The sequence below is a fragment of the Mytilus californianus genome, unplaced genomic scaffold (genome assembly GCF_021869535.1).
Source record: "Mytilus californianus isolate M0D057914Y unplaced genomic scaffold, xbMytCali1.0.p SCAF_6, whole genome shotgun sequence".
Lineage (NCBI taxonomy): Eukaryota > Metazoa > Mollusca > Bivalvia > Mytilida > Mytilidae > Mytilus > Mytilus californianus.
Window position 1 is genome coordinate 10,147,890 of NW_026262712.1, and position 13,247 is coordinate 10,161,136.

At 31.2% G+C, this 13,247-nt stretch overlaps 2 protein-coding genes across 2 annotated transcripts in view; one reads left to right on the forward strand and one right to left on the reverse strand.

The window, feature by feature from the left end:
- Window positions 1-13,247, reverse strand: part of LOC127705292 (di-N-acetylchitobiase-like) — a 393,977-nt gene that overhangs the window by 6,284 nt on the left and 374,446 nt on the right. The gene's annotated exons all lie outside the window — the stretch shown is intronic.
- Window positions 601-12,566, forward strand: LOC127705293 (tetraspanin-9-like). Its single transcript, XM_052209612.1, has 8 exons — window positions 601-865; window positions 1,945-2,073; window positions 2,916-3,107; window positions 4,284-4,358; window positions 6,604-6,687; window positions 7,276-7,410; window positions 8,799-8,882; window positions 11,232-12,566. Exons 2-8 carry the CDS (start codon window positions 2,017-2,019, stop codon window positions 11,346-11,348), a joined length of 744 nt encoding a protein of 247 aa, XP_052065572.1. The 5' UTR covers window positions 601-865; window positions 1,945-2,016; the 3' UTR covers window positions 11,349-12,566.

Sequence of the window (13,247 nt, forward strand, 5' to 3'; positions counted from 1 at the left end):
TTTCTTGTGTACAATTTGGAGTTTAGTATGGCGTTCATTATCACTGAACTAGTATATATTTGTTTAGGGGCCAGCTGAAGGACGCCTCCAGGTGCGGGAATTTCTCGCTGCATTGAAGACCTGCTGGTGACCTTCTGCTGTTGTCTGTTCTATGGTCGGGTTGTTGTCTCTTTGACACATTCCCCATTTCCATTCTCAATTTTACAGATTGAGGATAACGTAAATATAATCTTTAGACACATTTTGAATTGAATTATTAACCTTGTGTTAATTGACAGATCTTAGAGAGAAAGAGTTTAACCAGCTACGAATCCACTTCGCATAAGAAATCAGCGACAATAACAATGCTGCTTCCGGTTTGAGCGAAATGGGAGGAGTATAAATTATGTCATGCTAAATAAATAGGGGTTGTAACTTGTCTTAATGTGATAATGAAATACTTTCTAACTATTAAGCAATATTTTTTAAACATTGGATTTATTCATAATATTGTATGCATGTAACTGACACAAATAAACACTGAAAATAATCTTCATTTAATTTTAAAGTGAACGGGGCTTCATATCCAAAATTTAGCAATTTATTTTACAAGATTGGACCTATGACCGAAGTTAAAGAATATCAAATTAACAATTTTAGCACAATATTTGTCAATTAAGAACAAACTGGCATAACAAAATGATAAATCTAACCATCAATGAGATTTCTTTACATTTAAACACTTTATTATCCCAGAAAAACAAGAAAAAACTTGAAACTAGGAAAAGTTCAATTCTTTTTAAAACTGGTTTGACAAGTTTCTTGAGTCTAAAAATAGACACCATGGCACTATTATTAGAAAGGAGGTTCTGTTTATAAGCAAAAGGTAACACACACTGTCACTGACACTGTCAGTCTTTCTTCACTGTTTTGATTTTTTGTAATTGCTTGTACAAATGTATATACATGATATATGTGCATATATTTATACACTTAAACAGCAAACATAAAGTTAACAGGTTCTTCTTCTTCTTCAGTTATTCAACAAAACTTCAGGATACTGAAGATTACTTGTTGTTGATTCTGAAAAAGACTCATTATACTAAGTAGTAAATACAGAAAAATTGTATGTGTAATACAATCATTGACAAGCGTGCTGTATCAGCCACCGGTGATGATATCGATATTAGCATGGTTGCAAAGGCTTTATCACACCTTTAATCTCTATGACGTCACATCATTGATTGCAGTCATTGTTGCAAAGGCTTTATCAAACCCCTAATCTGTATGACGTCATTTCAAACCTCCTTATCTGTACAGTATGACGTCATGTCACATAAAAAACGTCTACGTGAGGTATATGTATATAATAAAGAGTATATGATTATAATCCCTGGAGCAGAGCTCTTGGGATTATATTGGTGTCTCAGGTTGATACGGATTTGATATTGAAAAAAGCCATATGATATTCTCTATGTATTATTGCAGTTTAAAAAAGCTAATAAAACCCTATCTAATGTACATGATGTATATCATTTGTATTATTATAAGGATAAAAGAAATTATCATCCATTACAATTTTTACAGTCATGACAGTAAGTTTGGACAATAAACATGATAAAGCTTACAATTAGCAAAGCGTACAGTACAAATTAAAGATGACCTCAGTTCTTGTTCATGTTTCAGAGTTAAGTGTGACTTCCATTTTGCTGAACTGGTATATATTATTGTTGATGTGCTAGCTGAAGCCCAGCCCGACTCCTGTGCAGAATATTCTTGGTGGCCTTTAATAGGCTTGCTGTTTTCTGCTCTTTGGTTGGGTTGTTGTTTCTTTGACTCATTAATTGTTTCCTTTCTCTATTGTTTGTAGAAGGGAGACAATAAAATCTGTGTTCATATGTTTATATAACAGTAAATAAAATTGAGAATGGAAGTGGTTAACGTGTCAACATTAATTTTATTCAGGGTTTCGATTGCAGTTTGTAAAGTATCAGTCACAGGTTGAGTGGAATTTGAGAATCCACAACAAGCCTCAGGATGAACGGAATTAAATGTATGAAGACAACCTTTGCAGTATGCAATATACTATTTTTTGTAAGTATTTGTTAATGAATAATTGATAGGAAATTGAGTTGAATTGAACGCGTTAAAAAGGAGATCAAAAATTTCTCTAGAGGCTTTTGACATTCATGATTAAAAACGGGAAAATGGCAAAAGAAGGATCGAAATTGCTATATATACCATGTATACCATAATACCAACTACAAAAAAAGGATTTCCACATGTAAACTAACATAAAATATTATCCAACATAGCCAAATGTAAAATTTTAAACTAAAGTGTAAGGCTACATACTATGAACTTAATTCCAAAAAAACAATGATATATATCTCATATTTCACAAAATTAGGCTTACCCTGCTTTCCATTCTTAAATCATATCAAAGCAGATTGGGAATGTTAAGGGTAAAATTATACAAAAAATCTAGGATATGTTCCAAAATATCAAAGGGAGAATCAATTATCAAAATACATGTAGCTACAGCACACAATACAGTAACAACATGTCATGTCTGATGTCTTTTATGACACTGGTGCACACAACAAATAGCAATAGGTTATACATTGTCTAATTTCAAGATAAGTAGCTGTAGTTGTTAGAGTGAACATGATGAATAATAGAAAAGACTTAAAACAATAGAGGTTCATCATGTTCATGTTAATTGTTTTTTTTTATGTAAGAAATTTGGCAAAGCAATAATATGTTTGAGGGTCAGAAGGCAAGCAAAGTAAATTATGCATTATTTTATTATAACTATTTTAATGTTGATATTTATTATTATTGTATAGTTTTATCTTGATTAAATATTTTATATTTAAAGTTGATGAGATTTTGATTGAATATTTCATATGTCTAGACTTATCTTAATTATGCAGATAATGGGCATAGCTGCAATGTGTATTGGGATATATTTGAAAGTGTCCAGATCAGATTTCGTTGAGATCCTACAGAGTAAAGAATTTGAGACATCCTCAGCATTGTTGATATCTGCTGGTATAATTGTTATAGTTGTGGCCCTTGTTGGTTTTATAGGAGCATGGATGAACAACCAATGCATGCTGGGGCTGGTATGTTGATTAATTCACTCTTTCTAAAACTTTCTGAAAGAGAGGTTACAGGTGAAAGATACTTATAAGGAACATTCAAACTCATGTCAAAAATAAACTGACAACTTCATAGCAAAAAAAAACCCAAAAAATAATATACAAAAAACAACATAGAAAATTAAAGCCAACCGTGTGAGGGCTGTATAGCCAGCTAAGGTTGTTAAAAACTCCCATCATCATCAAAGACTGGTCTGAGCAACAATAACCCCAAGGGGTGATCTCAGGCGCTTTCAATCTTCACTCACTTAACCACTGGTGGACCAGACAAACTGGCTTATAAAATAGTTACAATTTAGCCTGTATTAAAGAACTAAAAAATGTCATAAGTAAGGAAACAAATTGAACTTTGGATATCAGTATCCTAAACGACCTAAATTTTTGACATTAAAAGTTTGGCATGATATTCATTTTTTGTACTAAATGAACTTACCTGACACCATATTATATCTTAAAACTATCAGGGACTTGGTCCTGATTTTGTTTGTTTACTTCATGTCATTTCACACAAGCAAAATAGTCATATGAAGGGTGTATTTGAATAAAAGAAAAATCTATGAAACAACAAAACTAGATATACTACCAAAAAATCAAAGACAATATTTTAGTATGGATAACATGTATTGAATATATGAGAATGAAATACCCACAGATCAATAGGAATAGAATGATACAAGCTTTCATGACTATACTACTTTGAAATAGACCTGATACATTTCTGAAATCAAGACTGTTTTTCAGAATCTTTCTTCGTTTTAGTTTGATATATATTTGTATCAACATGATCATGATCAAAACTTCATTTTGGTTCATATCTTTTTACTGTCAATCTACCTGTTAGTTTGTTTTCTAAGTTTAATAAATATATATCATATTCACATACATTAATAAAATGATCCTAGTAAAAATTAAATGAGGAAAAAAAGTCACCCACTAACATGACTAAGTATAGACTTGTATCACACAAAAATTACTACAAAAAAAATTACATGGCCTAAGGGAGATAACTGTAATAAAAAATTTCAATTTTGTGGAAAATTGGAATTATGAATTAAATTGAATTTAAACTAAAACTGATACTATTGTTCTGAGTATTAAATTATTTACAGATTTTTAACTTTGTTTATTTTCTTTTTTCAGTATTTTATTTTCGTTATTGTTATTTTTGCCATGGAATTAGCAGCAGGAATAATAGCTTTCATATACAGAAAAGATGTAAGTTTTCGAAATAAACAAAAAGGTGGAATTCAGTGATTATTGTTAGGGCTATTCCATTAAAAAGAATGTACCAGGGTCGGACGGCAATTATAAAAAATCCTGTTGGTTGTTGATGTGTTGAAGCGTTTATGGCCAGTGGTCGTTGGTGTTTAGAGAAACTAAGTATTGTTGGTTGTTGGTCTTCTTTGACAGTCAGTTTTTGTGACTGTCGGTTTCATTGTGTTATTTTTCGTTATTTATTATTATTTGTTTTAGCAAGGACTTATATAACCGATTGTTTTTGTCTCCTGCTCATATCGTGATATTTTGGAAAACATAACTGTTCCCGCGACTTACGCAGCGGCAGGCGCAACGTTGTATTCTACCTATGGTACCAGTTCCGGAAGTGCAAGAGTTACTTCCCTTTAATGACAAGCACATGACGAACGGTGTCAAATTCTAATGAAAGGACCTTCGATTTGAAAGAAAATAAAAATTAACTTTGCCAACCTTTTTAACCATCAGTATGGTCATTTTTAAGCCATATTACTATTGAGATCGTATACCCCTACAGGGATTTTTCTAGTATTCCACAGGGTCCAAATACCGGACCCATTCCTATTGGCAATGGCAAATACCCTACGTTTTTCCCAGTTTTCAATTTGGGACAAAAACTTCCAAACGATCTCAAAATTTATTTTTATCTTAATTATTCATGACAGCGATGCTCATTTTTGTTCAACCGCTAGCTTTATACTGAAAATCCCCAACAAGTAATGTGTAAATACGAGTAAAATTGTATCTGACTGACAAAAACAACATTGAAGAACAATTGATGCCATAAACCGGAAAAGAAGACGATGACAATACCGGATCAGATTCCGGGGTCGGATAAGGGTAATTCCGGGTTTGCCAATCAAATACAATAAAAAAAAATAATAATTCCAGGCAGGTGACAAAATACATCTATGATGATGAAATATAAACACTAGAATTGAAAACCAAAAGATATATGGAAAAGAAAGAAAAAGCATGAAATATTTTATACAGAAACTCAAAATAACTTTTAGTTCACAAATTTTCATGTCAAAATCCAATGAAATGTGACAGTAATTTTCTTTATCATTAATTAATGTTGATATTACATGTAGATATTTTTATAGAGTATACATATATCTATAATTCCAAGAGGTAATTTCTTCTCAATTTTGAAGGGCCAGTAAAAAATAAGTTAGATATGTTCCAGTTGGTTCTTGTATTATCATGAAACGACTTCCTGTTGGTTGGTGTTCAGATACATGGTACATTCCTCTTGGTCATGGGGGTACTTGAAAATTGCCTTCCGACCCTAGTACATCCTTTTTAATGGAATAGCCCTTAGTCATGTTTGTTGCATTCTATCAAGTTTCTTTTTCATTTATTGTTTTGACATACATTTTCTTCTTTGACATGTTTACTATTTTGTGACATCAGGGCCCTTTATAGTTTACCATATGGGTTTTACTCATTGTTGTAGGATGTTTGAAACCTGTTTTAAGAGACCACTTAAGGGAGAGCAATACATGTGGTCTTTCAATACAGGTTCAATCTATATGAAATATACTACAGAGGAATCTAAAATTAATGGTCTTATAATACAGCTTTTTGCTTAATACAGGTGGTCTCAAGCAGGTTTGACTGTAGTTGTCTAAATCTACGTCATTTGGTCTCTGGTTAATATGTTTTGACAGCCAGATTAAAATTGGATGCTTTACCTTTGCTCCATAATAAATAACAGAAAAATATATTTTATAGAGTAGAGGAGAAATTTTTTTTTGGTTGTTCTGTTGAAGATATTTTGATATTTGATTTGTCTTCCAAACTTTTAGACCAAGAATATCTGATGGTGGTTAATACATGCAGTTTATTTCTTATTCTATATTGTTATAGATTTATTTGATCATATTGAAATTTGTCAGTCTATTTTTACATTGAATAAGTTTGTAATATATGTCCTTTACAACCTATTGTGAACCTATTATGGACTTGATTTATTTTAGGATATTGAAAGTGAGCAGTAGTAGTTCTGCCACAAAATAAATATTAAGTTACTTTGCATCAACAGATAATAGCTTTTGCAATTAGTTTCTAAGTAATAAATTTTATTTTGTGAAAATCTTTATACTGTAAATATGAAATTTAACCACTGACAATTTTTTAGTATTTGTCATATCAGTAATTAATTTCATTATTTGGAGTAAAATAAAGTCAATGTCTTCTGTAGATTGAAGTAATTATTAGGAGAGAGTTATTAGAAGGTGTGAAGAAAGATGAAACTAGAAGTGCATGGGACAAATTGCAAGAAAAGGTAATATTCAATAATGTCAGGCAACAAATGACAGCAATTGCATCAGTGCTTAACCAGTTATTTAGGTAGATGGGTAAATATAATTCCTTGTCTGCAAATTCATTTTTTTTTCAACAGTATTTCGGTTCTGTAAACCTATGATGAGCAAGAGAACTTAAAGGAAATAATGTTTATTACTTATTATTTAGCAGCTTTAAGTTATGTTATTATAAAACTGAAACCAACAAATATTTGTCAGCACTTTCTATGTTAATACAGCTGGAAGGTCAAGCATGAAATAAAAAGAGAAGAACAAAGGAATTTTTTTTCATCAATTGGGAGGTTTTTGGACTAAGACAAACTTGTAGAATAAACATCTAAAGATCTTGATATGGATAAGTTTTTCTCCTATGTTGGTAATTGAAAGTTTTAAAATTATGCAACACTTGTATTTAGTTCAGTAAACATTTCAAGTACTCTTTAATTGTAAATGAGCACAAGCACCTGCATTTTTTTCCAGATTTAGATGCAATCTTTTGTTATCAGTCTTACTAAAATACCTAATACCCAGTACCTAGACTTGACCTTACTATCTATATATATTTTTAGTACTTATGTTGTGGAGTAAACAATTACACAGACTGGTACGGAGTTTATGATATCCATAATTATAAAACTTTACCAGACTCGTGTTGTGGTTACGCTGGATGTGGACAATCTGGTGGTGTAGTGGCATATCGTATTGTGAGTACTCCTATTATTCTTTACTGTGAATTTATTATTATTCATGGGATACCAGTTTTCTTCAATTTTATGGGTAAAGATGAACCAGGAATTTCAATGTTAGACTAAGTACAAATTTCCTATAGGCTTGTATGCAGATTTTGGCAAAACCATGAAATCAAATATCCTGGAAATACAATTTTTCCTCAATCCAGGAAAATTGATACCCACGAATATAAATGAATCCACAGTAGTATATATTTTAAAAGCTAAAATATAGGAAGAATCAAACAAATTTAAGGTGGTACATCACACTACAGGGAGATAACTCTGTAAAAATCAGCTGAAAGTTTTAATCATGTTCTATTGTCAAGGAAATATTACTAAGCTACTCAATGATAAAAATAATTATTACATTGGTTGCAATGAATTACATTGATTTCCCAGTGAAATAAAAACCGATAATTTCACATGTGAAATAAACGTGGTTATTTCACTCCTCTGACATCATACAACAATAGGCGTTGTCAAGACGTCGATAACGTCAGATCAAAACAAATTGTGAATGCGTAGAAAAAGATATAGTTCCTTACATTTTCTACTTTAATTTCATTAAAAAGCCCTTTGCCAATGTAATAAAAAGAATAACTAATCAAAGAATTCAAATATTGAAAAATATTCAACTCGTGACCGAACAACACTGATAATTAACTCATGCGCTACGCGCATTCGTGAATTAATGTGTTGTTCGGTCACTCGTTGAATATTTTTCTCTATTTGAATTCTTCGATAATTTATTCTATAAGTGTTTGTCAAAGTGCTATATATCCAATTAATTTTAATCCAATAAAGTGTGTGGTTCTAGTTTTTTGAAATTTTTATATTTTTCTCAAAGGGTCAAAGTTAATATTTTGTCAAAATTTTATGAAAATTAAAGGAGCCAAATTAATTTTAGTCAAGGTGTTTGGTACCACCTTCAGTAGGTTATTCAATAAACCTGATTTGTCACTTGAGGTTAAGCAACCAACAAATCAATCAATCATCCTAATTTGAACAAAAACATAAAAGTCGGGGAATTACGGTTGTATGTTTTTTTCGGGAAACCAAAAATTACTTTAGTAGACCCTTTAAAACCTGGCCACCATGGTCTGCTTACCTCTACCAGCACAAATGTATCCTAGATATTTTATAAATACTGAAAATTTAGAGGCTTAAATATTTTTTTTCTTTGAAAAGTAGGTTCATTTCTTCTGATGATACAAAAAAAAATGTCAGGTCGAAGATGACCAATAGACACAAGGGAATTTCTAGAAGTTTGTCCTCTCAGTGGCAACCCCTACAATGGAAATGTGGGAATGACAATAGAATTCACCCAAGCTGTAATGTAATTTTAATGATTTATTTTTCAGAGTTGTTATGAAGATGCCAAAGAATGGATTATAGACAATTTCTACCTGATTGGAGCTGCAGGGGTTGCTATAGGTGTACTGCAGGTAATGAACTTGCTGAATGAAATAATACTGTAAATTAGTAAAGATTATCGCTCCTGCAATTTTATTTTAAATTTATGTGCATGTGAAAACTGCAAAATCGTTGGTCTTGAATAATGGACAAATGATCAAAATAACCAGTAAGATTAATTAAGGATTATTATTTCAAGGTTTTGTTTGCCAAAGGATTGATGCAATCTTTAAACAAGCAAGTATTGTCTTTTGTCTACTGAACTACCAATAATGGTCATGGCCAAATCTTTTTAGAATTTATTGGAACAATATTGATACATACATGCATTAGGAGGTATTGAAGACCTAGATCTCTTTTTTTCAATTAATGTCTCCTGTTTCTTTATTAAACCTTATACTTTATTATAATAAGGGTACAAGTATTTTTTCCTGTAAGGGTAACCAAGTCAAATGAACAATTTAAAAAAAAAAGATTTTTCAACTTTATATAATTTAATGAATACAGGACATGTAAGCAATGAAATAAATATGAAAACTTTTTTTGGAAACATTGTTTTCTTATTCTTAGTTATAACTGGTGATCTGACACTTTTCCTTACTTTTTTTATTTTAATTGTCTCCCATTATGTGATTGATGTTTATCTAATAAAAACAAAATTGTGAAATTATCTCCCTTGCTTTATGGAAAACTGTTTTTTTCTTTATATTGGTTATTATTGATAATTGTCGCCCTTAACATGTTTTGTTTTATCTTAAACATCTTTTTTTTCAGTTATTGCTGATAATTGTCTCCCATTACTTTTATGTGCTTTTATCAAACATAAATTTTCACTTCGTACTATGAACATCAAAATTATTTATTTTGTAAAAATATTTCCTTTCTCTTTTTGAACTGCACACGAATACTTAACAACAAAATTATTTTCATTTACCTGTGTTTAAAGTAATTGCAAATGGCTGATATTTTTGTTCGAGCATATTGTTTTTCTTATATTGTTTAACATTTCACAGCGGTATAACATGTTACTTTTATTATTCTTCCCTTAGTTTATTCATTTTGTATTTACATTGTATCATAGATCAAGTTTATTTGTTCAGTGTATGTTCACTGGTGTTAATATGTCCTTTGATTGAGTTAAGCCATTTCAGTTGATATTTTATAGTGTGTCTTTCTATGTTGTGATGTTACACTATTGTTTCAGATAAGGGTGAAGGTTTGGTACCATTAAAACGTTTAAACCTGCTGCAATTGTTTGCACCTGTCCTAAGTCAGGAATCTGATGTTCAGTAGTTGTCGTTTGTTGATGTGGTTCGTAAGTGTTTCTCGTTTCTTGTTTTTGTCTTGACTTGACGGAGTCAAAAAACGAGACATAGGTATGCTGTTTCTGGCGGCGGGGTGTCAACAATGTATTAGTTTGTAATTAGGTCTAGTTCATGGTGAACCACTAGTGGTAGGTCAATGATATTTGGTATGCAGTTAGTTTAGCATTGGCATATCTCATTTCCATGGAGATTATTTGGCTTTGCCCCCTTAGTCATGGTCTATAGACTTTGAAAATTTTGCTAAGTTAACATGTATTAGTTTGTAATTAGGTCAGTTCAAGGGGAACCATTAGTGGTAGGCCATTGTTAATTGGTGTTCAGTTGTATAAGCATTAGCACATCTCATTTCCGTAGAGAATATTTGACCCCGCCCCCTCAGTCATGGTCTAGTGACTTTGAAACTTTTGCTTAGTTTACATGTATTAGTTTGTGATTAGATCAGTTTAAGATGAACTGCTAATGTTAAGTCAGTGATATTTGGTATGCAAATGTATTGGCATTTGCAAGTATCGTTTCCATGGAGATTATATAGCCCCACCCCTGATCATGGTTCATTGACTCTGAAACTTTTACATAGTTTACAAGTTAATGTTTGTGTTTAGGTTTGTTTAAAGGGAACGACTTATAAGTCAATGGTATTTGGTATGCAGTTGTATTAGCATTGGCACATCTCATTCCATGGAGATTGTTTAGCCATGTACCTTCAGTCATGGTTCATCGACTTTGAATATTTGCATAACTTACATGTTAAAATATTGCTATTTTAATTTCAACATTTGCATTATCAAAATTACAAAAAGGCGAGACATATCTCTGTGATAACAGTTTATTTATATAGATTAGACCGTTGGTTTTCCCGTTTGAATGGTTTTACACTAATAATTTTTGGGGCCCTTTATAGCTTGCTGTTCGGTGTGACCCAAGGCTCCGTGTTGAAGACCGTACTTTGACCTATAATGGTTTACTTTTGTAAATTTTGACTTGGATGGAGAGTTGTCTCATTGGCACTCATACCACATCTTCTTATATCTATATATGTTTTTTTCTTATTTTCAGTTATTACTTGTTATTGTCTCCCTTGCCCTCATTTGCTTTATTCGAAAGGAAAAGAGTTACAAGGATTATAGAAGACGTTCTGCTGGAAACTTTGGTAGTGGAATTCAAAAGTTGTGAGATTGGAACTGTGTAGCCATACATTTGAACCCTATATTACAGTGTGTACTTTGAATTGTAATGTGCATGTTTGGGATGTTATAACTAATCTTAGAAACAAAAGAACAGATCACTTTCGAACAGAATTTTATGTAGTGTGTTTATCATTGCAGAAGGATGACTCCTATACAAATGTAAACTTAGACATTTTTGTGTACATTTATTGTATAGATCCTTCAAAAATGGACAAAAATGCAAGTTTGATTACCAGGATTGTGATTTCAGGAAATGCTACAATTAAATATTAAAATCATAAAGATTTTTTTTGTAGCGAACATATCATGTAGCAATTTTCTGTATAATAAAAATGTCTATAAATTTCTGAATTTATGGTAATTAAAACTTATTTTTAGTCAACTGTTCTATGGTATTTGAAAAGTTCCAAGATCTTGCATTAAAAAATACATGCAATGAATTCTTAATACATAGTTATTAAAGACATGTCTCACTGGTTGAAACATGCTCACAATAAACAGTCTTTCATATAGTCTGCCTTTCTTTATCTTCTCCATTTACCAAAGAAATATTCAGAGATGTGTTTCTGGATATATTGTAATTTGCATGTTTTGCATGTAAAAGAAAAGGTGGATGTTGTTAAATGTTTGTATTATTGAAATATGCACAACATCTCTAAATAAGGTAGAAAAGAAAGGAAAGGGTAAAGAATTTTTAAGTTTGAATAAATAAATTGCTACACTTGCCATCATAAGTTCAAATTTGCTAAAATGCTCAATAAATAAACTATATTGCGCTGAGAAATTGATCACTTCTTTATTCAATTGATTTGAGTTTTTTGTGGCAAGTTAAAAATTAATTTCATGTCATTGCCAAGTAAATTTTGAACCTGATGTTTTCAAGACTTATGAAGAATAATTGACAAAACATTGGTAAATATAGACAGGTTATTCACGTTTTTATCTCATCTGCTATGAATCAAATATTGTGAGACACTAAAACTTCAACACCAACTACAAGAAGGTCTTTGGTATTGATTGGTTAAAAGTGTATTTATTCTTCATGTGAAAATTGTGATATTTATATATTTTTTATTATATTTTTGTCAAGTATTGCATTTGTACATGTATTTTGATTTTATATAAAAAAAAACTATATATAAAAATGATACAAAAATGTAATAATAATACTTAAAAAGTAAAAAAGATAAAAAAAAAAATATGATATAGTATTGGTATTTTTTTCTCAAGGGATTGCATGTGTCATTCCTTTATTCTCTTCAATGAATTTATATGAACTGCTGGAGTACTGGTTATTTAACTCCAGTAATGTAAAAGAAAAAAAATATGGTGTATTAATCTTTGAGATCGTCTCTACATGCACTTGTCAAAATTCAAAGCATAAATTGCTGAACTATGTTTCAAAGACACAGCGAGACCATCAATATTTCCAATTTTCCAAACTTCATTTCCCATTAAAATTTACTAAAGACCATACCAATTTTGTGCAATGAAACTTCACAGAATGATTGCACATATATTTCAGCTTTGCACCTGCTATTATGGAATTGTTTAGATAATTATACCCCATGCAATTTTTTTCGTCAGGTATAATGTTTTTGACCTGTCCGTCCGTCTGTCCGTCCGTCTGTCCAACCATCCGTCCATCTGTCTGTCTGTCCGTCCATCCAGTCATCGCAACTCCTCTGAAACCACACAACAGAAATTCATGAAACTTTGTAGATAATAAGGACATACTATGTAGATGCGCATATCGACAGGAAATTATGATTCAATTTTTTTTCCAGGAGTTATGCCCCTTTGCACTTATTGGCTCAATATACTACTGCACAGTTTGTCATCACAACTTCTCTGAAACCACACAACAGAATTTCATGAAACTTTG